The sequence below is a fragment of the Ursus americanus genome, chromosome X, assembly GCF_024610735.1.
Source record: "Ursus americanus isolate L20-20 chromosome X, mUrsAme1.1.p, whole genome shotgun sequence".
NCBI lineage: Eukaryota > Metazoa > Chordata > Mammalia > Carnivora > Ursidae > Ursus > Ursus americanus.
The window spans coordinates 121,125,565-121,152,107 of record NC_142164.1 but is presented as its reverse complement, the minus strand read 5'-3'; the positions used below and the strand labels follow the sequence as shown (position 1 = coordinate 121,152,107).

Sequence of the window (26,543 nt, the reverse complement as noted above, 5' to 3'; positions counted from 1 at the left end):
TATATCTACCATCTCTATCTACCCATCCATCCATCCATCCATCCATCCATCATCTACCCATCCATCTATCATCTGTCTATCCACTCATCCATTTATCATCTATCTACCCATCTATCATCCATCTATCCATCCATCTGTCATCTATCTATCCATGTATACATCTATCATCTATGTATCAATCTATCATTCATCCATTGTATCTATCATCTATCTATCCATCCATCCATCTATCCATCCATCCATCTATATATCCATCCACCCATCATCTATCTATCCATCCATGCACCCACCCATCCCTCCATGCATCCATCTGTCCACCCATCTATCATCTGTCTACCTATCTACCTTCTAAGCATTTCTTCCATCATCTATTCTTCTGGGAGTGTGTAACTGAGTCTTGCATGCAGGCTATCTCCGTGCCATGATATCTCCGCCTATAAATGCCGCTGGCAATGCTGACCCTCCTCAGAGTGTGCGTTGAGGCTTAGAGATGCAATGTGTAGAAGACACATTTAGACCGGAAGACAGAAGCTACTCTTGAAAGTTTGCAACAGGATTTAAGGTGCTGATATGCACCTTGCTGTACACGTACTCTCTCTCTGCTGTTTTGAAAACCTAAATGGAGTCGTTGGTGGAGATTTTTTTTAAAAATCTTTGCAAAAAACTAAAAAAAAATTTTTTTAAATTATCCTGGCAGAAAATGTATTTGATTTAGTTAAGTCTCCTTAATTACATATGTACATTTGGTGGCAGTTGAAAGCTGAAATGAAAGATCCCTTTGCTAAATAACTATGTACCACCTGCCATGGTAGGTTATGCTGACATATAAAGATAATTGACAGACTTGAGTAGTGCCCGACGGTGGTACTTAATCAACGTTTAATTATAATAATGAGCGTAGTCACTTGGAACTGTGGCAGGAGCCTGGACACACAGGACCAGTATCCACAAATGCGGGAGCTGGAGAACCAACTTGTTTCCAGTAAGTAAAATATGTTAAGTTCATATAATTCAATAGAAAATATGTGAAGTTCATGTCATTCCGATTTGCCGTGGTTTAAGATTTTAGTGCTCGACAAGGTGGAGAGGGCAGGGCGGAGGATTACTTGTATCAAATCATCCCTCTCTGTCTCTTTTGCATTTTCTAGCATTTTATATAAATGGGCTCAGGAGGTATTCTGTGCTGTTTTGTGTGGCTTTTTTCCACTCAGCATACTCAACGGGGAGATCCCTCAAGGTCGTGGACTGTATTATCAGTAGCGTACTCCTTGTGGGTGCTGGGCGGTATTCCATTGGATTTGGGATGTCAGACTTGATTTATCCATTCACCTGTGCGTGGACACTTGTGTAAAATGTGGATTTTATGTGTTTAAGGGTATTTATGCTATTTCCAGGAAGACAAGTAAGTGGGCTTATCAAAGGTCATGGAGGTGGGTGACCTTTGCTTGGTAGTAAAATAAAGTCTGTACTAGTAAGTTTACAAACTTTAAAATTAGTTTTCTTTCTTTCTTTCTTTCTTTCTTTCTTTCTTTCTTTCTTTCTTTCTTTCTTTCATTCTTTCTTTCTCTCGCTCCTTCGCTCTTTCTTTCTTTTCTTCTTCTCTTCCTCCTTCCTTTCCTTCCTTTCCTTTCCTTCCTTCCTTCCCTTCCCTCCTTCCTTCCTTTTCTTCTTCTTCTTCTTCTTCTTCTTCTTCTTCTTCTTCTTCTTCTTCTTCTTCTCCTCCTCCTCCTCCTCCTCTTCCTCCTCTCCCTCCCTCTTTCCTTCCTCTTTCTTTCTCTCTTTCTCCTTCTTTCTTTCTTTCTTTCTTTCTTTCTTTCTTTCTTTCTTTCTTTCTTCTTTCCTTCTTTCCCTCCTCTCCCTCCCCCTCCTTCATCATCTTCTTCTTCTTCCTCTTCTTCTCCTCCTCTCCCTCCCTCTCTTTCTTTCTCTCTTTCTCTTTCTTTCTTTCTTTCTTTCTTTCTTTCTTTCTTTCTTTCTTTCTTTCTTTCTTTCTTTCTTTCTTTCTTTCTTTCTTCATTCTTTCTTGATGTGATCTGTTATAATCCCTGAATGGGATAATGCAGCTCATACCATCACAGTCACTTAGTGAATACCAAAATATTGAAAGTCATAAGTTGACACATAGCACAACAGTTTTGCCAATTTAGAAACCAGGCTTCGGGTCTCTGAATTTACTTCATAATGGTTGTCATTTATGTTTTACTAGTGGACTTTTTCTTGGTGGAAAGCAAATAATGGAGAGGTGGGTTTATCTCATCCAGTGGAAAATGTGGATTTTATGAACTGTTGGGAAAAAAGAGAATGTTTTTACAGATGTATTTAAAATTTTTCATGCTGTCAAGTATTCTCTTTTATGTTTTATAATAATGTTGCCAGAGTTATCGAATAGGGGCACCTGGGTGGCTCAGTCACTTAAGCGTCTGCCTCGGGCTCAGGTCATGATCTCAGGGTCCTGCGATCAAGTCCAGGAATGAGCTCTTTGCTCAGTGGGGAGCCTGCTTCTCCCTCTCCCTCGTTTCTCCCTCTGCTTGTGATCTTTCTCTCTCTCTCTCAAATAAGTGAATAAATCTTTTAAAAAAAAAAAGAGTCATTGAATATCAGTTAATCTGGAGGAAGTTTGAGGATTTATGTGAATCTTTTCAGAAGTCTCTTGTTTAAGTGAGGAACCACAAGATACCACAGTCAACACACTAAATTCTTTCCAGCAGGAATGAGTAAAATAAAGCAATGAGAGAATTGTTACGTTCAATTTTTATTCATTTATTTAAATTAGGGGGGAAAGAATAAAATTACAGAGATTCTATTCTAAGTCAACAACCCTGGACGAGAAAATCAGAATCTTGCTGATGCATAAGCAGCATTTGAAATCATCCGAGAATGATTTCTTATGTCTGGTTCAGGGGAGCTCACCACAGAGAGAGGATGATCTCATGCTCCAGGGGACACTTGGCGATGTGTAGGAATAACTGGGGTTGTCATATCTGGGGAGAGGGTGTTCCTGGAACATGGTGGGTGGACACCAGAGATGCTGTTCGTCACCCTACAGTGTCCAGAATGCCCCACCTCAGAGAGCCAGCCAGCCCCAGATGCCCACAGTGCTGAGATTGAGAGACCCTGACCTGGTGCACTTGACCCATTTCCCAACCGTGTCTCTCATGGTCTTGTTAGGGGCACACGTGGGAATTTATGTCTAAGTATCTCCTCTGCTTTAGCAGTTTTGACTGGCCCACTGCAGGTGTTGGTTCTGAGCACAGAGCAAAGGAAGGAAGTAGATATGCTCAAGTGAAAACAATGATCGATTGTCTTCTCCATTTCAAATACGATCTGCTGAGTTTGGCCCAGTTCTGCCTGGGATGCAATTACGTCTTTGATTTGCTTACGTACACACGGACTACTCCCGTGAAGATAACTTCATGCCCCCACTGGGCATCAAGCCATCACCACGGGTCCACTCTGCAAGTCAAGTGTGGCTTTGGTTATATAATTGCATGATTTTTCCAGGTGTGTAGGGGAAAGAAGGAACTTCTGTTTTTTTGGAAGAACATACAGGCACTTCCGAGACAGGTCTCCGTGGCTAGAAGACTTTTGTTGGTGAATATTAGTAGGGAGAATGTTTTAATTAGTGGAGAGGCTGCATTTGGCTTTATTAGTTGGCCCTAAGCTATACCCTAACTCCTAGAGCCCCCTGTATCCACAGAAGAGTGGGAGTAATCATAGTATTACTGTCCTTCCTCCGAAGCTTGAGGAGATAACATCCAGGTAGCATCGCTGTGTCCTTGGATGAAAGGTCCCATAAAAGTAATTACTGTTTTGATTTCAGCTGCGGTTGAGGAATGCCTCACAGAATTATACAGCTTTACCATCAAAGAAACCCAAAAGATCAATCAGGGCCTCTTCCTTATTTTAAAGGAGATAGCACAGATTTCTGTACGATGAATGGACTCCCGTTTATCCAGCCGTCCCTCTTCAGCCTGATTTCAGTTGGCTTCCGCCTGAGTCTTTGTAAAAGCCACATTGCGATGAACACCGTGACTGCTGCCTTTTGCCTGCTGGCTGAGGGTTTCTCTGGGGTGAGAAGCCCCAAACGGTGTGTCGTAGCTTATGATTTCTTACAAATTTAATATTTCGCGGCAACATACTCTCACAAACGCTTTTGCTGCGTGCATGTAAGTTTCTTGGAGTCTTTCTCAGAACTGCGGGCTATCGAACTTGAAGAAATTCCGCGGATTCTGATAGATACGCACCCTGATGATCCTTAAAATTTACTTCTTCTGGTTTCTGAGGAGACTAAGCATATAGTTATGACCTTATTGATCACGTGTGTCTTCTGTGAATTGCCTGTGGACACCGTATGTCTAGTTTTTCTTATCTTTATCTGTTGTGTCTTTATCCCTTTTCCAACTGATTTATAGAAAATATTGCAGATATTTTTTCCTTCTCTGAACGTGCCTGTTTTGCTTTGTGGATGGAGTCCCCTGTTGTAGAGAAGTTGGGTTGGTTTTTGTTTTCCTTCCAATTGCTTTTATTTGTTTCCCGGGGCTGCTGTAACAAATGACCATAAACTGAGGGCTTATAGTGACAGAGGAATAACCTCTCCCAGCTCTGGAGACCAGAAGTCTGAGATTTAGGTGGGGCAGGACCCCTGAGATCCAGGCGGGGCAGGGCTGCTGAGATCCAGGCGGGGCAGGGCTCTGTTCCCTCTGGAGGCTCCAGGGGAGGGTCCTTCCTGCCTCCTCCAGCTTCTGGGGCCCCAGGCGTCCCTGGGTTTATGGCCACATCCCTCCCATCTCTGGCTTTGTCCTCTTGTGGCTTCTCCTCTGTGTCTGTGTTTCCTCTTCCGTCCCTTATAAGGACACCTGTTATTGGATTTAGGGCCACCCTCATTCACAATGGTGTCATCTCCAGATCCTTCACTTCATCACATCTGGAAAGACCCTATTTCCATATAAGACACCATCCACAGTTCTTCTATATGACTGCTGGATAACCTCTCTCTCACTAAGGTGTCCATGACTGATATGTTTTGCTATTTCTGGGTCATTGGGAGTGAACCTCTAAGGACAAAAACATGAAACTCTGGAATTTTAAAGACTTTTTTCCCAGTTTTATTGAGACGGAATTGACACGGAGCACTAAGTTTAAGATGGTCCATGTGATGATTTGTTGTCGGTATGTATTGTAAAGGGATTACCAAAAACAGGTTTGCTAATACCTCAATCACTTCACAGAGTTGCATTTTTTCCCCATCACTTTGGAAGGTCCACACCACCATCCAGGGGCACTGGTTTTGGGGTTTCGTTTTGGTTTGGCTTTTGACTCTCTCTCTCTTTGAGGGAATATAGTCCAAACATCTGCACGTGCCTGTTCATTCATTTGGGGATTCGATTCTTTTGTTGGCTAATGTGTTCCCGGCTTTTTCTATTACTGACATGACCTTATAGACTAGTTTTTGAGCTACACTTCTTGATTAGCTCCATAACTTTGAGCATCTCTTCAAAGACAGCTAGAAAATAAAACCAACTTGGAAAACCACATTCGTATATGACGCCAGCCGCGTGCATTTGTACATGTCCAGAAGCCCAGGTCTGAGTCACCGGGGCGCCCGCCTTTATCAAACTCTTCTGTTCAAATCTGGGAGCAGGGCGAGGAGGTGCAGAATGGGGTCATGCAGAATGGGTTAGAGGTAGAGGAACCTCCTGGGTAGACACAGTCTTCTTGATATGCCTTAAAATCCAGCTTTGATATGTATAATTCTTTGAGACAGTAGGAGCTGTGGTATACCATGAAGTTAACTTTTATTTCCATCTCTTTTATGAATAGCCTTTATTCCTTACTAGTTAGGAAGAACTTTGCATAGGTGACTAGAGCCATCCATTGTGACTTTACCCATCTTGGGTTGGAGAGACAGGTTGTTACAAAATGAGGTGGACATGGCTACAATCAGTCAATTTAAAAAAAGCACTGTTCTTGCTTCTTTTACAAAACCCTTGGGAAATGCTCGATGTCTTCAGTAAGCACATACTGGAAATGCATTCTGGAAGTTACTGGAAATTTACAGGAATGCCACGTAATGTGGGAGGCAGTGGGGCTGGAGAGAGGAAACATTAGAGGATGGCTTTGTGGGAGGTCACCGTGGAACCAGGTTCAATGCACAAGTCCTGATTGGGGGTCCATGGAACAGAGACAGTGGGAGTGTAGGCTTCACCGAATGCCCCAGGAGAGTCAGCCTCTAGAAACATCCCACCTGAGAGCCTTCCTGGAGGTCTAAGATGACAAGGGAGTTCTGGGAATTGGACCCACTCACATGATTATAAGGCAGAGACCTCCTGAATGCCACATCTCCAATTTGGCAGCCTCCGTGAAAGTGTTCTAAAGTCCATGACCCCAGCTTGCTCTCCCATAAAACAAGAGAAGTGTCATTAACCCTTCGAGGCAAGCAGGGTGAGGTATTTTGAGGATCCAATGGGAACACTGGAGATGCCTTGGGAATGAAAATGCCTTATAAACTCTGGGGTGGTGTCATTAATTGTTAGTACATAGCCTTTGTCCTGTGGGGTGGTTCCTCAGCCTACAAAGCATCACCAACTTGAAGCCATGTGAGGGTCTTCTGTGGGGAGAATGCAGGACTCTAGCACTCTTTAGACTCTTATAAAAGGATCATAATTACAGCTGCTGAACGTGCCTTCTTGCGCTCAATGAGTTTGGCCAACATCACCATAGGTCCCTAGTGTTCATCACTGTGCTTTTTCAAGGTAGACGTTGCTTACCCACCTGAGGCAGAAAAGTGTTCTTTGTAGCAGAGGGCCATACATACCGTATGCATGATACAAATTGTCAGGGGACGCATGCCCATTCGTGGATGACTTCTTGATTTCGTGTCTCTGCCATGAAGGGTTTTTGTTGCCATATTCACATCACGTGCTGGAAATCTGCCATGACGTCTACCCAGAAATGACTGGGTCATGCGTGTTCTCTGTCACATTCTCTCTGCACGGACATGACTTGGTTGCAGTTAGCTGTGAAGAATGGAGAGGATGACCACATGAATAGGTTCTTTAACACTTTGGATCAAGCGCCTGGCTCTGAGAGTAATGTCAGCTCTGCAGCTGCTCTGGTTTTTCTTTTTCTTCCCTAGGGGAGCAGAATACGCAGTCATGAAGCAGCCAATCTACACCTGGTAAGGAGGCGACTTCGTAAACCTTCCTCTTTCTCTGCATCCCGGAGAGAAGGGTTCTCCATCCCAGTGTTCCTCACCCTGGCTGATGTTTGGTCTACTGCCTGACACCTGCTAAGGACAATGAGGGGTGCGCCAGGGGCTGTGGGTTGCTGGTGTCCCACAGGATGGCTTTTCAGAGGAAACGATGCTTACCTTAGGAATGAGGGCACGTGTGCTAATTCATAGGGTGAAAGGCGGGATATTGCAGAGACGGGAGTTGCCCAAGGTCCGACGTCAAGGATCGTTGTAGGGATTTTAAGGATGACCATGGACGAGCCAAGGCTGGGGGGTGGGTAGTGAGAGGAAAGAATGATAGAACAGCAAAGAGCGCCATTGGTGAGGCTTGGCAATCATGGCGCAATGGGAAGCCGTTGGACGTGGTGAGGGAGAATTGCAACCAGATTTATACATTGATACAGTTGCTCAGCTTGGCCACATTTTAGAGCCCAAGCCACAAAAATGGGACAGGACAGGCCATTTAGGAGAGTTTTGAGATATCCAAGTGAGACATGCCATGACTTCCTTGGCCTGCCATGATGGGGGTGTAGGTGGATGGATGCAGCTGGATTTAAGACGCATTTTTTTAAAAAGATTTTATTTATTTATTCGACAGAGAGAGAGACAGCCAGCGAGAGAGGGAACACAAGCAGGGGGAGTGGGAGAGGAAGAAGCAGGCTCCCAGCAGAGGAGCCTGATGTGGGGCTCGATCCCAGAACGCCGGGACCACGCCCTGAGCCGAAGGCAGACGCTTAACCGCTGTGCCACCCAAGCGCCCCTAAGATGCATTTTTTGAGGTACAGCGAACAGTGCTTGGAATGGATTGGATGGAATTTGGGCATGGAGAACCAGTCTCGAGCACGAGATAGTAGTCCTTAACTTGGAGCGAATGTCCGTCAAGGCTGTCATGCTTTTCTGAGCATATGATAGCATTTAGCAATTTCAAATGCATGAGTCTCTATACAGCCTAACATTTAGTAACATATATACGTATGTTAATTTTCCTTTTTCAGGTGTTAAATGAATGTTACTTTAAATATATATTTTAATGTACTAAAAAGTACAACTAAGCATCAAAAAGAAAAAAAAAGCCAGACTCGCTGGCGATTTGCCTACAATTTTCTATTTTGTTTACATTTTTTATTCAAATAAAGCAAATTACTAGGCCTTGCACTTAAGTTTAAATGCAATTAGTGCTTCTTTTAAAGGGTCTCCTATCATGAAACCATTGGGAAAGTTATAAGAATTTCACTATCACAAGGCATAGAATATTAATGTGTATGCTATACTATGTTAACAGAGAATAGGACTTTATAAAAATATTCTGGGGGCACTTGGGTGGCTCAGTCGGTTAAGCGTCTGCCTTTGGCTCCGGTCATGGTCTTGGGGTCCTGGGATCGAGTCCTGCATGAGGCTCTCTGCCCCCCAGGGGAGTCTGGTTGTCTCTCTCCCTCTGATCCTCCCTGTGCTCGTGTTCTCTCTCTCTGCCTCAAAAAAATAAATGAAATCTTTTAAGAATAAATAAAAATAAATAAATGAAATGAAATAAAAAGAATTCTGGTTTCGGAGTAAAGCAGTCCAGCTTCCCTGTGTAGCGGGAATTGGTAAGAGAGCGTGATGTTGTATTTTCAGTGGCCCGCGATGCAAACACGGATTGACAGTGTGTGTTGCTGTGTTTGTCACGTCCCTCAATGCTTCCAGGACCTGCCGGCTGTCAGTATGCCTGTGCTGTTGGCTTGGGGGCCTGAGCGCAGCGTTCGTGACGAGGAACTCCAGGCCCAACATCGTGCTGCTGATGGCGGACGACCTCGGGGTGGGGGACCTGTGCTGCTATGATAATAACACAGTGAGGTAAAGAAGCCGCCCCTGCCTGGCTGTGGAGGGGGGCGCCTCTGGCCCGCGGGAGCACCTGGGTCCTGGCAGGGGAGCGGCGGGCCTTGGCGGCCCGTGAGCACCGGGAATAGCCGAGGTCGGCCTAGGAAGGCTGCAAAACCTCAGGATGGCACTTGGCATCCTGGCCTCTGGGTCTGGTAGGTTGCTGTTGTGGTTTTGTGGTGAGATACCCATAACACAGCACGCACCTTTGTGACCCACGGAAAGGACACTGTTCAGAGGCGTGGAGCCCATGCACAGGGTTGTACACCCATCCCCTCTGTCTGCTTCCAGAACTTTTGCATCGTCCCCAAAAGGCAACTGCACACCTAGTACCGGTAGCCTCATCCCTCAGCCCTCATCCCACAGCTCCTACAACCACCGATGTGCTCTCTGTCTCTTGGGATTGGCTCATTCTGGAAATTTCATATGCACTGAATCATATAATGTAATACCGTGCTAGGGCCGCCATAACTTATGTCACATCCTGAGTGGCTTCCACAACACACATGTATTCCCTCCCGGTCCTGGATGCTGCAAGTCTGAGATCCAGGCGGGGCCGAGTCCGGTTCCTCCCAAAGCCACTCTCCCTGGTGTGTAGACCCCGTGTTCTCCCTGTGTCCTCACGTGGTCGTCCCTCCGTGTGGGTCCTCATCTCTTCTTCTTATAAGGACCCTACTCCTGTTGCATTAGGACCCACCCCGACTTTGTTTTCACTCAGTTTCCTCTTTAACGACCCCACCTCCAGAAACAGTCCCATTCCGAGGTCCTGAGGGATAGGACTCCTACTTATGAATTTTGGGGAACCTCCATTCAGCCCATAGCACGCCTTATGTGCCCTTTTGTGTCTGGCTTCTTTCACCAAGCATTGTGTTTTCAACGATGGGGTAGCAAGTATCACTCCTTCCTTTCTGTCTGCAACTGAGTAATATTCCACGGCAGAGGCCGATGATATTAGAGTTTTTCAGGGTCTTCCCTGAATTATTTCGAAGCCTTTGGTGACCACGATCCTTCTGTATGTCCTTGCTCCCCAGCACCAGACAAATCTCATTCATGTGCAAACACAAGGTGCGTCTTAGCATGAATTTAAACACCATCGTTTCTCCTTGGAATGTGGCTCCTGGAATAGTCCTGTATTTTAAGCATATTTTTGGACTTTGAAAGGAGCTGGTCCTCTTAAAGGCATTTAAGGTCTACACGAGCACCTTGGTTTCCCTATTTAATTCCCACGGGGAAGTAATGGGTAAGGCAGGAGACACTGCTTGAGAGCCTGGTCCTGTCCCTCTCAACCGGACACTGACTCTACCTGTACAAAATATCAGGCTGCACACAGACTCTCCCCCACACAGATCGGAGAGTGTTTGGCGGTATAAGGCTCTGTCCCCCATCATATTGCTGTGGGGTTGTGAGACTAGTATGTCATTCATGTGTTATTCAGACTCGGGATACCTTAGTTTATGGGATTTGCTAAAAACACCTGTGTGAGCCTATATTCTATGGATGCTCTAAAAAAATTTTGGAGACCTTAAAATACGAGATGAGCAATGTGGGTAGTAAATTAAACTCCAAAATGTCACCATTTGGTTATTTAAAAAAAAGATACATTTTACTATAAGAAATACAGTGAAATTTTATGTAATCCAAATCACCCCTTCATTTCAGGAATATCATATGAGCAAACGGGCTAACGTGTGCATCTAAATGCCTATGAGCTCAGACGGATTATAGTTTAATTACACCCGTGGACCTATATTAGTCTGCAATTGTTTTGCCTGAAGATATATTGTTTTAAAGTCTGCTTTCCATTTCCTTGCGACCAATGAGGAGGCATCTAAACAGGTAGATGGATGGAAGCTTAAAATGCATGTATTTTAGGTTTACTGGAAACAGAGTCAGTAGGGCTCAACGCAGGGTGGCTTTCAATCTCCTTTGTTTTGTTGAAAATTAGAAACCCGCACGCTGAACCCTCCTTCTGTCCGCAGCACGCCGAATATTGACCGCCTGGCCAGCGAGGGTGTGAGGCTCACCCAGCACCTGGCAGCTGCCTCCGTCGGCACCCCGAGTCGGGCTGCCTTCCTGACGGGCCGGTACCCCATCCGATCAGGTGGGGAAGGGCAATGCAAGACAATGTTGTCTTTCTGTCATGCTTTCTTCTTTATTTTTTGTTACTGTTTGTAAGGGTTCTCAAAAGGTCACTTAGGTTATTAAGAATCTACATGCAAATGGGGGTCCTGTTGCTATGCCTGCAGAGCTGAAACTTGCCAGGGGCCACGAAGCCTGCTCGCCTGTGTGCATAGAATGAAGGGTTTGCAATTTCCCAGCTGCTTGTAGGATTTGCAAGTACTTGTAGTCACAGCCTTCAAAATGCTCCTCTTGTGTTCAAGCTAGTAGAGAGCTTGTCATAGTTTCATGAAAAGTGGGTCTGTCCAGTGTCTGGGGATGTGATTGGAATCAGACGGAGATCTTGGGAAGATCAGGGAAAAGAAGGAGACTCATATATATTCTCTCTCTCACACACACACAACATGATGTTGTAGAATCAACATTATGAGTATCAATTTCTATACTCAGCCACAACATATTGAATCTTTTATGATGTAGGAGTTACTAATATTCCCGATCCCTAAGTTTCTAAGTTTCTACCTAAATATAGAGACATCTAGATAGGACCTCAACTTCAGAGGAGGGTCTAGAGGAGACGTGGGTTTCTCACCATGTAGCAAGATGGGATCAAAGTTCTGCTCCATCAATTTTTTATACACACACTAACATCTATAAATTTATTTATAATTAATTAAAAGATGTAACCACTCTTCTTGAAAACGATAGGTAAGCTTCTGTCTTTTAGGATTTGGCAAAAGGCATCCTTTTTAAGGTATCTGTTTCTGTTGAAAACGGAAAAACAAGAAGCCAATTGGATCACAATACTATTTTAACATGTTTTGATTTTTTAAATTAATTGTGCGTGTTTGTGTGATGCCTTTCATTTATAGGTTTATTCTTGTTAGTTGTAACGTAAGTAGGACATATGCATCTCAAGATGAAAGTGTTCCAGTGGTTGAGATGCAAGGAAGAATAGTTATTGGGCACAGGAAGCCCATAGGGGCCCCTATAGCATCCCAGGAAAGTCCTTCTGGATGATGTTCCTTGAAATGTGAGGAGTCAGGAGGGAGGGTGTGCTCAGCAGAGGAAGCGGCATGCACAGACAATGCAGTCAGGCATGAGTGTGCTAGACGAATGAGGTAGCCACAGCAATAATCAGTCGTCTCAGATTACCAAACGCTGTGTAAGTTCTACCCCAGATTTAGATTTCAACAGAGGGTGATGCACAGACAGTGATGAGGTTTGCCCAGGGGAGGGACATGGGTTGGAAGGGTTCTTCAGAAGGTGCTGGGATGGTAGACAGAGATTGAGCTGGTAGACATCATAGCACAGCCCAGCTGAATCTCTGCTCCAAAGCTATGGCATTGGAGACAAATATCCAAACTGTTTACCAGGGTACAGTTATCAGGACTTGACAGAGGATTGGATAGAAGACGTGTGGCTGACTGAGAGGGAGGATCCCAAAGGAACTTGTGCACTGGGTAGCTGAGGGGATTATGGCGTCCTCTGTTGAGGCATGTTTGAAGTACGATAACCACGGACTCTGTGTTGGTCATGTTGAGATCCGGATCCCTAGGTACAGAGACGTCTAATAGGACCTCAACTTCAGAGGAGGGTCTGGAGGAGATGTGGGTTTCTCACCATGTAGCAAGATGGGATCAAAGTTCAGAACCGAGATCCAAGGATATCATCCAAAGACCCATGCAGTTACATTTGAATTTCGAATCATCAATGACTGGATTTTTAGGACAAGTATGCCCCGTGCAACGTGTGGGGCATCCTGGACTAAGAAGCCATTCATTGTTCATATGAAATTCCAGCGTGACTGGGCGTCGTGTATTGAGCTGGTGATCCTGATCCCTACAGAACATCTGCATTTGACAGATGTGAGGACAGGCTAGAGAGAGACCAAAAAGCAAGGAAATGTTAGGGAAAGAACAGAATGGTGAAGGCTCAGTAGGAGACACTTCAAGGAGAGGAGAATGAATCTAGGAGTTTGTCATGAGTGTCATGAAAGAGGGACCGTGGGACTCATGGGGGGCCTCCTTCTTTGACTTCAGGAATGGCGTCTCCCTTCAACCTGAACCGTGCGCTCACCTGGCTTGGAGGCTCAGGCGGTCTGCCCACCAATGAGACGACTTTCGCTAAGGTGTTGCAGCACCGCGGCTACCGCACGGGGCTCATAGGTATGGCCCGCAGGACTCTGAACTCGGAAGCACGCTCATGCACATACACTTTCGCTGGCACTTAGCCTTCCTGGGACGTCAGCTGAACCCACACCAGCTGACCTCCTGTTGAGAGGAGACACGCGGGGTAGGGATCTAATGCATGAGTATTCAGGACCTTTGGTATCTCGAGCAGGGTATTGGCAGAATCATGCCAATGAAAGCAAATGGGCTCATCTATTGCTCTCACCAAAATGGAATACTCTGTAGGGGGTGAGGCGGGGGTATACTATTTTTATAACATCATTACTAGCAGAGAAGTGAATGCATTTTTTTAATTAAATTCAAATTTTATTTAAATTTTAATTTAAATTTTAAATTTATTTATTTAATTTATTTTTATTTATTTATTTTTTTAAAGATTTAGCAAAGGGGTTTCTGCTGCCCTGTTTTAGTCTGAAAGATGCAGGGCGTAGGGAAAGCAGTATTGGTGACAAATATGGGAACCTTCTCAGCATCCCCCAGGGAGGTGACTGTGGTACCAAGAAGATACCCCAATGGCAAGGGAGGTCAAGTCGTAGTTAACTTTTGTGAAACGAAGCCCACGTTTAGAAACAGGTGGACGTGTCTGCTGCCATTTTGTTTCTCCTGTAGGCAAGTGGCACCAAGGTTTGAGCTGCGCCTCTCGGGACGATCACTGCTACCACCCCCTCAACCATGGGTTTGACTACTTCTATGGGCTGCCCTTTGGCCTGATCAGTGATTGCCAGACGTCCAAGACACCAGAGCTGCACCGCTGGCTACGGGTCAAACTCTGGATCTCCACGGCGGCGCTCAGCCTCGTCCCCCTCCTGCTCCTTATCCCCAAGTTCACCCGCTGGTTCTCCGTTCCGTGGAAGGTCATCGTCACCTTCGCCCTTCTTGCCTTCCTGTTTTTCCTTTCCTGGTACTCCAGTTACGGGTTTACTCGGCGTTGGAATTGCGTTCTTATGAGGAACCACGAAATCATCCAGCAGCCGATGCGGGAGGACCGAGTGGCTTCCCTTATGCTCAAGGAGGCTCTCGCCTTTATCGACAGGTATGGAGTCATTTCCAGCTCGAGTCCTTGGGTGGGAATTTCGCTTGTGTTCCGGAGAAGTCAGGGTTATCTTGGGGATGTGGGCGTTCTTGTGTGTGTGTGTGTGTGTGTGCAAATGCATGTGTGTGTGTGATATTTGCCCTATACTACACTTTCTCCTTAGAATAAAATTGAGCGTTCAATTTCCTGCAGATTGTAAACACGGAAACGGTAAGGAAATAACTTGTGGTCACTCTTTTTTAGAAAAATCGGAATCCCTGTAGCTTGATCCATATCGCTTCAATATGGATTGGGGTCTAAATGGATTCAGCCTTTGGGATTGATGTTGATTTTGGTGTGCCTTAGAAGCAGCCCGAAAATACTTCTGCATCCACGAATGATGAGGGAGGGGGTCTATGTATAGATACCTAATTTGAAGTTTTATGTGTTCAGTAGAAGCCACGTGGGCATGAAGGTAACAGTCTTTGCATACCAGCTCCCTTCTAGGTTACTAACTAGAAGCAGATTCAATTGTGGGTGTGGACACTCATTGACCTGGTGTGAATGGGGTACAGGGGAGTGGACAGAAGAGAAAAAGGCATAACTCTGTGGGGTTAATGCATCCGACAATGGGATCTCATGCACTCATAGGCTTTGATTCTTTGCTTTAACACAACGGTCAGAATGCAGTCACTCAGGTCTGCTCGTCACTCCCATGGCTGTTGTTGACAGAACACACCCAATCTCTATGCCCTTCCCCCTCTATAATGCCCAGTTGTGAAAGCGTGTGAAGGAGGAATCTTAAATGGCTCAATGTGACATTGAAATGCAGAACACAACAAACAAGACGTATTAACACGTTAGCTCCTTCTATCTTGCTACCTGTGGTTCTGTGCAAGCAGCCTCATGGCCCAAAGTTAATGCCAAAGCTCCGGCCATCACGTTTATGTCCCAGATATCATAGAGGAGGAAGAGGAAGAGGAAGGAATGAAGAAGTCTTACTTCAGAAGACAGACTGCACTCATTATTTTGTTGCTAATGCAAATGTCCCGATATTCTTTATTCCTACTCACGGCCTTTCCGCTGATGTCCTTCTGTTCTATTGTTTACTCTCGTGAGTGGCATTGGTCACTTAAGGACATAGACAACCTCTATCAACTGTTGCGAGATCTTTCAGAGGATGCGGAATCCTATCCCAGTGGAGATAACGCCTTTGTTTGTGATGATAACTCAGTTCACATTCCACCCCTCAGGTATAAACGCAGCCCCTTCCTCCTCTTTGTGTCCTTCCTGCATGTCCACACTCCGCTGATCACCAAAGACAAGTTTGTGGGGCACAGTAAATACGGACTCTATGGCGATAATGTCGAAGAAATGGACTGGATGGTGGGTAAGTGTCGAGAAAAGCAACGTTAAGTAACTGATGCATGGGCTCGAGAAAGTGAATGCATATTTGCTTTTTTCAAAAACCCTTTGTCCCCAGGATGCCTGGATGGCTCAGTGTGTTAGGTGCCCTTGCGGACCTTGGGCAGTGAGTAAGCATTTGTTCCTAGGAACTGAATCAAAATCTGGCTGTAGGTGCAGCAAAATCATGACTATTCCCCCAAGAAAACAGTCCCAATGATACATACGGGATTTTCCCATCTTTAAAATAAAGACTGTTCAAAACTGATGACGTTACTTTGTAAAGGATACTCCCCTTCTCCATCATTTTGATGGATATAAAAGGAAATGTGTTTTTCTCATTAGTTCACTTTTAGGAGACGTGCTTAGGAATGCAGGAGGGAATTTACCTCAACCGAAGCCATTTGTGTCAAAGTCATAAGGGTCAATGTGAAAACGAACACAAAGGGTCATAAATGAGGATGGGGGCTGCCGCAGAGACAGGTGGGGAGGGGAGGGAGGACCACATGCATATCAATAAAACAACTCATCGTGCATTCCAAACAGCATTTTCCCTCGATTGGACATGATGCAGTATTTCTTCATCTCAAAAAGCGTATTTTACTTTCGAAGCATGCGCTAATTTGTTTTTTTCTTCTACTACTGCAAGATGCTGAAAAGGGTTCTGTGCAGAACCACCTCAACTAATAGTCACAGAATTTTAAATTTTTTAAGTTTCTTAAATATAAAAATGTGACTTTTATATATATTAGGTCTATGAAAACATGCATTTAATATCTATTAATATTAAACCAATTAAGAATATAATTAATTTAAATTATTATTTTAAATCTACTCATGCACATTAAATATAATGTTCATATATGGATACATACACATATACTGTTTCTATGGCTATATGTGCATACTACAATATATATGTATTTTTTAATTCCCTGCTAGATACAGACGAACACTGAAACCTGCTACAGTAAAAAGAAGCTCTAACATTGTAACTTTAGTGTAGTTGTAAGATGATGGTTTCTTTCCTTGATGTCTATTATGGTCCAGGATACTCTGCTTTGGAAGCAAGGCATTTTGCTGCATTTGTATCTTGCGAGCAGTTTTATGCAAAAAGACGTTGTGACCATGTTTCTATGCACAGTTTGCCACGAAGAGCTAATGAGGTTTATTCTGTGCTCTATGTAATTACGAGATGCAGGTGCTCTGTAAGTACTATTAACAGCATTTAGTAATACTTTTAACGGTATTCCCAGCGTAATATCGTTTATATGGGAGAAATGGAAAGTAGGTATTTCTCTGCGTGACATTTTCTCAATACGCTGTGTTTTTTTTCTTCCCTTCATGGCTTATGAAAGTCGTATCAAAACCAGAGGCAGATCAAAAATCAGACAGGTGTCTTTTGTATGTGTGTGTGTGTGTGTGTGTGTGTGTGTGTGTGTGTGTTTCTACTTGGCAATAGAAGCCTAAAACTTAAGCTCATTTCCTAAGTTAACCTTTTCAGGAAGAAGCCGTAAGAGTGCTGTCCTCAGAATGACTTGCAAAGCAAATCCTCTGAGGGCCGCAAGCGTTAAGCGATATTTTAAATTCTCTACTCGAGGGCACTTGTACTTTAAAAACATACTTTCGCGGCTTTTCATTCTTGCCTTCTTTCCTTGTATTTTTGTCTTGTAAGAGATTTTATGATTCTTCTGTTGCGATATGCACATAGATATGTACACACGTTTCTACATGTTTTATACATTGCATACGCAGAAGCTTGCATATATGTATTTCCCAAAACTGAAAGGATTCACGTGTATTTTATGTACTTGGTATAAGTTACAAATAACCTTTATGCTAAATACGATAGCTAGCTCTAGTGAGAACGGATAGTTCACATGTAATTATTCTCTTACCAAGAAGCCATAATAATCTTTCTCTTACAAAATCTGGGCTTTAAAATATATTAATTTCTAGCTGCAACGTTTCTAAAAAATGGCCAATGTGGCTTCCAAAACAAATCACTTTTAAACAAGGAAACAGAAAGGTTAATGAGTTTATGCTTAAATAAGCTTTCTTTGCACCTGGCCACGTTGTCTTTCCATGTTTGAGCGGCACAAGATTGTGGTGGAGGGTGTCACGCTGAATGGTAAGACCTTGGGGTGACATTAAGAAGCCCAGGGGGAACGTCCAGCTGGAATCAGAAATTAAATCAGGGTAGTTTGGGATGTGGCTAGATCAGCTTTCTACTTGTTTTTTTCAAAAACCCTTTGTCCTTGAGAGACTATGGACTATGAGAAACAAACTGAGGGCTACGGAGGGGAGGGGGGTGGGGGAATGGGATAGACCGGTGATGGGTAGTAAGGAGGGCACATATTGCATGGTGCACTGGGTGTTATACACAACTAATGAATCATCGAGCCTTACATCGAAAACCGGGGATGTACTGTATGGTGACTAACATAATATAATAAAAAATCATTATTAATAAAACAAAACAAAACAAAACAAAAAAAACCCTTTGTCCTCCAGATGCCTGGGGGCTCAGTGGGTGAAGCATCTGCCTTTGGCTCAAGTCATGATCTCAGGGTCCTGGGATCGAGTCCTGCATTGGGTTCCCTCCTCAGCGGGGTGCCTGCTTCTCCCTCTGCCTGCTGCTCCCCCTGCTTTTGCTCTCTCTTGCTCTGACAAATAAGTAAATGAAATATTTAAAAGAAAAAAAAAAGCCCTTTGTCCCCTGAAGAGATCATCCACACATCAGCACGATGCTTGCTCAGTCTACAAGTATTCATTATGCTCAGACGCTTAACTACAAGCTGACCAGCAAGAATAACTTGCAAGTCAGATGCGACCTTCAGAGGGACGTGGGGATACGCATCCTTTACGGGGTGGGGCTCATGCTGTCTGGATCGAGGGTGTGACTCTGCGGATTTATGCCCAGACATGTCAGCTTTTAAACTGTCTTCTCTGTTTTATTAGTGTTTGTTAAGTTTCTTTTAACGGGCAGAACTAATATTTAATGGTTGTTTGAATTTTGAGTGATGATGGTGCTGTATGCTACATACTAGTTCATACTTTCTAAAATATTGTATGTGTATATGTAGTGTACATATGTAATGTGTGTATACATTATTACATAATTTGTTAAATAAACATATTTTCTTATACATTATATAATATATATTTCTTACATGTAGTGTGTATTATATTTTATATATATTATGTTTTTTTAAAAATATTACGTAAGAAAATTTATTACAAACTAAAATGATAGATTAAATGTTATATAATAAAATTACATATTACATGATAAGATATTATCTATTAGTATTATATAATAAGTAACCATTATATAATACTATTATATAATATATATAATTATCAAACATTATACAATATTTTATTATATTATTTATATTGTATAATGGATTATATTATATATTTAATATAATATTTTAAGATAAGGCACCTGGGTGGCTCAGTCGTTAAGCGTCTGCCTTCAGCTCAGGTCATGATCCCAGGGTCCTGGGATCGAGTCCTGTATTGGGCTCCCTCCTCAGCGGGGTGCCTGCTTCTCCCTCTCCTATTCCCCCTGCTTGTGTTCCCTCTCTCACTGTGTCTGTTTGTCAAATAAATAAGTAAAATCTTTATTAAAAATAATATGTTATTAATTATAAATTTATAGTTATAAAACTTTCATTATACTTACATATCATATATTGCATATTTGCATACCATATATTACATATTGCCATATAATATTCATAATATAAAAAGTATACAGGATTTAATACATAAATTATATTTTATATATTTACATACAAATAATATATTTATCATATAGTATATATCATGTATCACAATTTATTATTTACAAATACATTATAATATAGAAACACCTTTTATATTTTTAAATATAATTATATTTTTATCATATTATTAGATATAATTTATATTCTATATTTAGTATTTATTATGTATTTATACTGAATATATGCTTTTATATACATACATAAAATATTATATAATGTAAAATATGTAGTAAATAATTATCAACATATAAAGCTCAATTTCATATTGTACACTAGTGTATGTATTCTATGGCATATAGGATATATTTATGTCTCTACTATATAGAATGCTTATATATACTACACATGTATTAGAGTAAATAATCATGATTTATTATATATTATATATAAAAATATATATTATATAATATATATTAATCATGATTTATTATGTATTTATTATATATGTGATTAGTAAATAATCATTATTATATATATTATATATAATATATTATATTATAATGTATGTTATACATTATATATTTATATATATAAATAATCATGATTTATTATATATTATATATTATATATATAGCGCCTATACAATAAAATAACCCTGAATTATACTGTTGTGCTCACACATGCCTAATAATAATCAAGTCATGGACTGACAGTGGTCCATGGTGAAAGGTGAGAGTTTCTTGCTTCCCCCCGACCAGGTAGGATCCTGGAGACCTTGGACCGGGAGCGCCTGGCCAACCACACGCTGGTGTACTTCACCTCAGACAACGGGGGTCGCCTGGAGGTGCAGGAAGGCGAGGTCCAGCTGGGCGGCTTCAATGGGGTCTACAAAGGTGATGTGCAGAGAATCCCTGTGTTTTGGTTCAATACCTCAGTGGTGTCTACTTCGTTTTGCCTGCACGTGCATTCATTTGCAAATTCGGTTTGGAGATTTGTGTGGGAGTTATAGTCTCTTATGAAACTAGATGGAAAGAGGTGCAAGGTTTGGGGCAATGTCTGCGAATGTAAGACAAAAATGCCTGAAGTAATGAGAGCCTCTTGAGTGCAAATGCAGAGGGTTCCAATGACCATCTGAAGGAGAGCTCTCAGGCTTGGCATTCTGAACATTTGGGGCTGGATGACTCTGATGTGGGGCGTTCTGGGCACTGTAGGGCACTGAGCAGTGTCCCTGGTCTTCACCCTAGAGTTGCCAGGAGCACCTACAACTCCCCTCCTCATCAAAATAGTGACAACCAAAACTGTCTCCAGACATTGCCCAGTGTCCCTGGGGCCAAAGTCCTCTCTAGTTGAGAACCACTTGTTCTGGGATAATACTCACCTGAGTACCCAAATCCAGGTTGTTAATGGAATGAAATCAACTATGTTATCACTATGCTTCAAACACTGTGAAATGATCAGGGAAGGAGTTGTTCATTTGGAGTGGGTGCCTTTCTCCTCATTGTGAGTGGATTCTTCTGACTTCTTAGATGTAAAATCAGAACTTTAGGAGTTCCTTGTACTTTATGAAACAATTGAAGATCGATAGGTAGATGATGGATGGATGGATGGATGGATGGATGGATGGATGGATGGAATAGAGAGATGATAGATAGATGGATAGATAGATGATTGGATGATGGATGGATGGATGGATGGATGGATGGATGGATGGATGGAATAGATAGATGATAGATAGATAGATAGATAGATAGATAGATAGATAGATAGATGATTGGATGGATGGATGGATGGATGGATGGATGGATGGATGGAATAGACAGATGATAGATAGAAGGATAGATAGATGGTTGGATGGATGGATGGGTGGATGGATGGCTGGATGGCTGGAATAGATAGATGATAGATAGAAGGATAGATGATAGATAGATAGATAGATAGATAGATAGATAGATAGATAGATAAATAGATGGATGGATGGATGGATGGGTGGATGGATGGATGGATGGAATAGATAGATAATAGATGGATAGATAGATGGTTGGATGGATGGTTGCAAAGACATGATAGATAAATGAATAGGTAGATAGATGGTAGATACATTGGTTGATCCTTAGATACATAGATAGATAAATGATAGGTGATTGATAGATGGATAGATAGATTGTGGATAAATAGATATAATAGAAACGTTATATACCGTGATTGACAGCAAGTGAGCTCCTAAATATATTCACCTTTTCTGGCAGGTCATGTCAGCTTGCTGTAGACAGACTGTTAATTAGCGTAGACCAAATTGGTGGCAAGCCTAGTAGAAAAGGTGTGTAATAAAATTAATATATGCCATTATATATGCCATCAAATGAGATGCTACGATTTTAATAGTGACATTGCTTGTGTATGTGTATGGGTGTGTGTAGTGGGGGGTTGTGTGTGCATAAAACCACTACTCTAAAAAGAGTGTTCGCATACCTCGCAAAGAGGCATGGTACAATTGTCGTGAGCAGTTTTTACCTTTGGAACTGGCCTCCAGCTCACCAAGAGGAGCTGAGTCCCTTTGACAGACGAATTTGGGTGTCTGGGTAGTTGATTAGACTTGTAGGTCCTAACACAGTTGCTGGCCATTAAATATGACCATGAAAATGGCAAGGTGGGTTTATGTTTGCTTTTTTGTTTGTTGCATATTGGTGTACAAACATATTCAGTGCAGGGAGCTTGTTAAGTTTTCCAGACAGAATAGTGCTGGTGAGCTGGGATGGCTTTGGACACTGGCTAGACTGGAGTCTTTGTCCTAAATGTTTTCCCCTCTACCCTCCCGTGTAGAGAGACCCCGTCTTGTCTTTTCTTTGTAATTCATACTGCCAGAGTGACCAGCATGTAAAAGGTGTTCCATGAACATTTCATGTTTGTTCTACTTTGGAAGAGTTTCCCCCCACCCCACCCAGAGAATCCCATTGTTTTCCCTTAAAGAGTCTGTATGATCTTGACTACGTCATTTGGCTTAGGACTGTATCTCTATTCTGCAATGAACATCTTGACCTCAGGATAGGTCCTAAAGCATGGGCTCATCTATTTTGTGCTCAGAAACACCCGAAATGTCCTTTGTCTGAGATGGGATCTCAACGCTTTCTCTGCATCTGCACCATTCATGTTTCTATGACCCCTCTGTCTTCGTCCATATGGGGGATCCAGAATAAAATCCAAGTTCCTTAGTTTCTCTCAAGGATCAGCATGGCCCAGGTAGAACATATTTCTCCAGTCTTACTTGGAGCCTCATTGACTTATCCACCTTTTAGAGCCCAGTGTGATTCCAATAAAGACTGAAGATTTGCCAGCTTTCAGAATGTTCTCTTTTCTCATAATAGTGAAACTTGGTGGCACTCATTGGCACAAAATAACACATCGTATTAGGACGGCACTTGTTTTTATTTATTATAGTTGGGTTTGTCACTTGATGGCCGGACGTTCAGAAGTCGAGTTTCAACTCCTGGAAGGCAAGAAATCTATCTCAGGTTGTCTGTATCTCTCTCCGTGTGTGAATGTAGCACACTGGCCGTAAATTTGGCAAGCGACAGAAAACGTCCCATCTAGATGTAATTTCCAATGGAGTGGAGAGATATGGTTGACTTGACTTCATCTTTGACTTTCATCTTTGGTTTTAGGTGGCAAGGGGATGGGCGGATGGGAAGGGGGCATTCGTGTCCCAGGAATATTCCGGTGGCCGACAGTCCTGGAGGCTGGGAAAGTGATTGACGAACCCACGAGCCTGATGGACATTTACCCGACACTGTCTTATATAGGCGGAGGGATACTGCCCCAGGACAGGTATGGAAACAGTGCTTGTTCCGAACCTAGGCAGATATACCGACATAGCCTTGGATACATCTGCGAACGTGCTGAGTGTATGTGTGGTGTATTACTGAATTTTCAGTGATCTGCTAATATGGCCAGAGGCCATCTTTCTCCCCTTAATGAATGGTGGCATAGCTTGTCTGTTTCCCTATTAGAATACGTTCTACTTTGTCTCTCATACTTACGCAGACACAGGCTTGGTTGTCCTCATGGTTGGGATCAACCCTCATTGAGTTGTATATCCCCCACAACACCTAGACCATTAAGCAAATATTTATTAGGTGCATTACGGAATAAAAGTAAGTACGTGTCAATGGATGTGTGATGAATTATGTCTTATTTCTCTATGGGCTTTAAGATGAACAAATGCATTTCATGCTCTAATAGTTAAATTCCATGTGTGAGGACTAGTATCTGTTCCTCTGTGGTGGGGTTTTATTTGAATCAAATGAGTGTCAAGACCTGAATTTTCTAATCTGTGACACTCACCCATAGTATCTTACAAGCTATCAGAACAATAGCTAAGACACCTCCCCTACTGTCTTAGAAATTGTGTGAGATTTACCTCATTTTCTGGGTTTTTTTTTCTTTTTGATATAAAATGAGTGAAGATGTGTAGTAATTTTTTTTTAAGTCTTTTCCTTTTCTTCCCTTCCCTCCCCCTCCTTCCCCTCCTCCTCCTCCTTCTTCTTTCCTTCCTTCTCCTCCTTTTCTCCTTCTTCTCCTTCTTCTCCCTCTTCTTCTTCTTCTCTCTTCTCTCTTCTCCTCCTTCTTTTTCTTCTTCTCCTCCTCCTCATTCCTCTCCTTTTCCTCCTCCTCCTCATTCTTCTTCTTTTCCTCCTCCTCCTCCATCTCCTCCTCCCCCTCCTTCTTCACCATCTTCTTCCTCCTTCCCCTTTCCTCCCTCCTCCTCCTCCTGTCATAATATGTGTGACCAAACCATGCTTACTTCACCACTTCCTGCATCTCTCCCTCTCTCCTAAGAGTTATTGATGGCCGGAACCTAATGCCGTTGCTGGAAGGCAGGGTGTCGCACTCGGAGCATGAGTTCCTCTTCCACTACTGTGGGGTCTACCTGCACACAGCCAGGTGGCATCAGAAGGACTGTGAGTATGAAAATGGCAGACTTGTGGGAACGTAATAAAGACAAAGCCCTTTCCTCATCCTCTTGGGGGAAGTTGGGCTGTGTACAAACACCACCCAGCCATGATGGTTGTTTTTCCCTAGGGAAGTTAGTTAAGCAGTCATTGGTTTGTGGTAGATTTTAGAGACATGTGAGCTCGTGTGCATGAATATATCAGAAAGAGAGAGAAAAGATATGAATATCTACAATGAAGGACACTGAAATAAATAGCAACAAGGAGAAAAGTCTGCAGTGTAACCCACATAGCAGTTACTATCCCCTTCCAATTAATCATCTCTCCCTTACCTTCATGCTATAGGATTCGTGGAAACAAATATAAATTAACAAGAGATATTCGTTTCCTTACATCTGTAGACACCAGAATTCTTACTTGATGGGACTTAACTTAATTTGCAGAAAAGATATGGATTTTTCTCCCATTGGGACCCACGACTTGTGGTGTGATCCATTCGTCAGGTCAGTGTGGATGGGTCTCCCTCATAAAACAAGAACAATCCAACAAAAGACTCTTCCTTCTAGATTCTGTATCAGTTAGGGGCAAGGTCAATGGTAAGTAACAAAACAAAACAGCTCCCTCAACAACAAAGTCTTCCCAAATTTAACTACAGAGGGTTAAACAAATAGAATTTTACTTACATTTTCATAATAAGGATTTCAGAAATTAGAAGCACAGAGCTGGTACAGTGCTCAACACCATGACCATGGTCTGTCCTTCTCTATTTCCACTCAGCCCTCTTTGGCATGCCAGTTTTCATTCTCATGCTCCTTCTAATGCTCTGGTTGCAAAGTGGCTGCTGTTTCTCCAGCCATCACCTCTGCACTCCATGCAGGAGAGAGAGAGAGAGAGAGAGTGCAAAGGGGGTAAAGGACTGAGTTAGGTGATTTAGCCCAATTTTATTAGAAAAGCATAGCCTTTCTGCAAAACCCCACCCACAGACTTCCTTGTAAGCCTCATTGATCAGAGGCTGAGAAACACAATGTTTCCCATCTAAAATTGATCTTTGGAAATAGAACTACTAACCACTTATGCAGGAAGAAAGAAAGGAAACAAGGAAGGGAAAAAGAGAGAAAGAGGGACAGAGGGAGGAAGAAAAGAACAAGGGATGATGGATCCTGCCAAATCACCTTTGTCAGTATCAGACCTGAAAGTGGTATTTAGCCTTAGAAAATTTTCCACTTTGCCTATGCCACGTTGGAGAAAAGTAGTGATAGGAGTTAGAATTTCCAGGATCATGGGTGCCTGGGTGGCTTATTTGGCTAAGCATCTGCCTTTGGCTCAGGTCATGATCTCAGGGTCCTGGGATGGAGCCCCACATCAGCCTCCCTGCTCAGCAGGGAGTCTGCTTCTTCCTCTGCCCCTCCCCCTGGTCATGCCTTCTCTCTCTCTCTAAAACAAACAAATTAAATCTTAAAAAAATAAACTCAAAAAAATTATCAGTTGTTGGTGAAAGTGTTTGAGAAATGTATCTTCAATGGAAAGAGTCCTAAAATGAAAAGAAATATGGCCTTCCAATGGAGTCCTGTTTTCCAGGTGCAACCGTGTGGAAGGTCCATTTCGTGACCCCCAAGTTTTCTCCAGATGGAGCTGGCGCCTGCTATGGAAGTGGAATGTGTTCGTGTTCTGGCGATGTCACTTACCACGACCCTCCACTGCTCTTCGACATCTCCAGAGACCCTTCTGAGGCCCGTCTTCTTAACCCTGACAATGAAGCACTATTTGACTTGGTGGTCAAGAAAATCGAGGCGGCCATCAAAGAGCATCGCAGGACTCTCACACCTGTCCCACAGCAGTTCTCCGTGTTCAACACCATTTGGAAACCATGGCTGCAGCCCTGCTGTGGGACTTTCCCCTTTTGTGGGTGTAACAAAGAAGATGACATCCTCTCCACTGCTTGGTGAGCAGAAAGGGGACACTTGTTACCCACCACCAACACACTGTTAACCGAGGTCATGGGAACAACTCTCAGCTGACTCATTCCTTCCATGTGGGGCAAATAATTAT

General features: G+C 42.9%; 1 protein-coding gene across 1 annotated transcript; it reads left to right on the top strand.

Annotated features, from left to right (window-relative positions):
* The first annotated feature begins 7,154 nt into the window (after positions 1–7,154).
* On the top strand, positions 7,155–26,440 carry ARSH (arylsulfatase family member H). Its single transcript, XM_087860084.1, has 10 exons — positions 7,155–7,177; positions 8,915–9,064; positions 11,068–11,189; positions 13,249–13,374; positions 14,008–14,431; positions 15,664–15,800; positions 20,307–20,441; positions 23,208–23,370; positions 24,382–24,503; positions 26,073–26,440. The coding sequence occupies exons 1-10, from the start codon at positions 7,155–7,157 to the stop codon at positions 26,438–26,440; spliced, it is 1,770 nt and encodes a 589-aa protein (XP_087716210.1).
* The last annotated feature ends 103 nt before the right edge of the window (positions 26,441–26,543 follow it).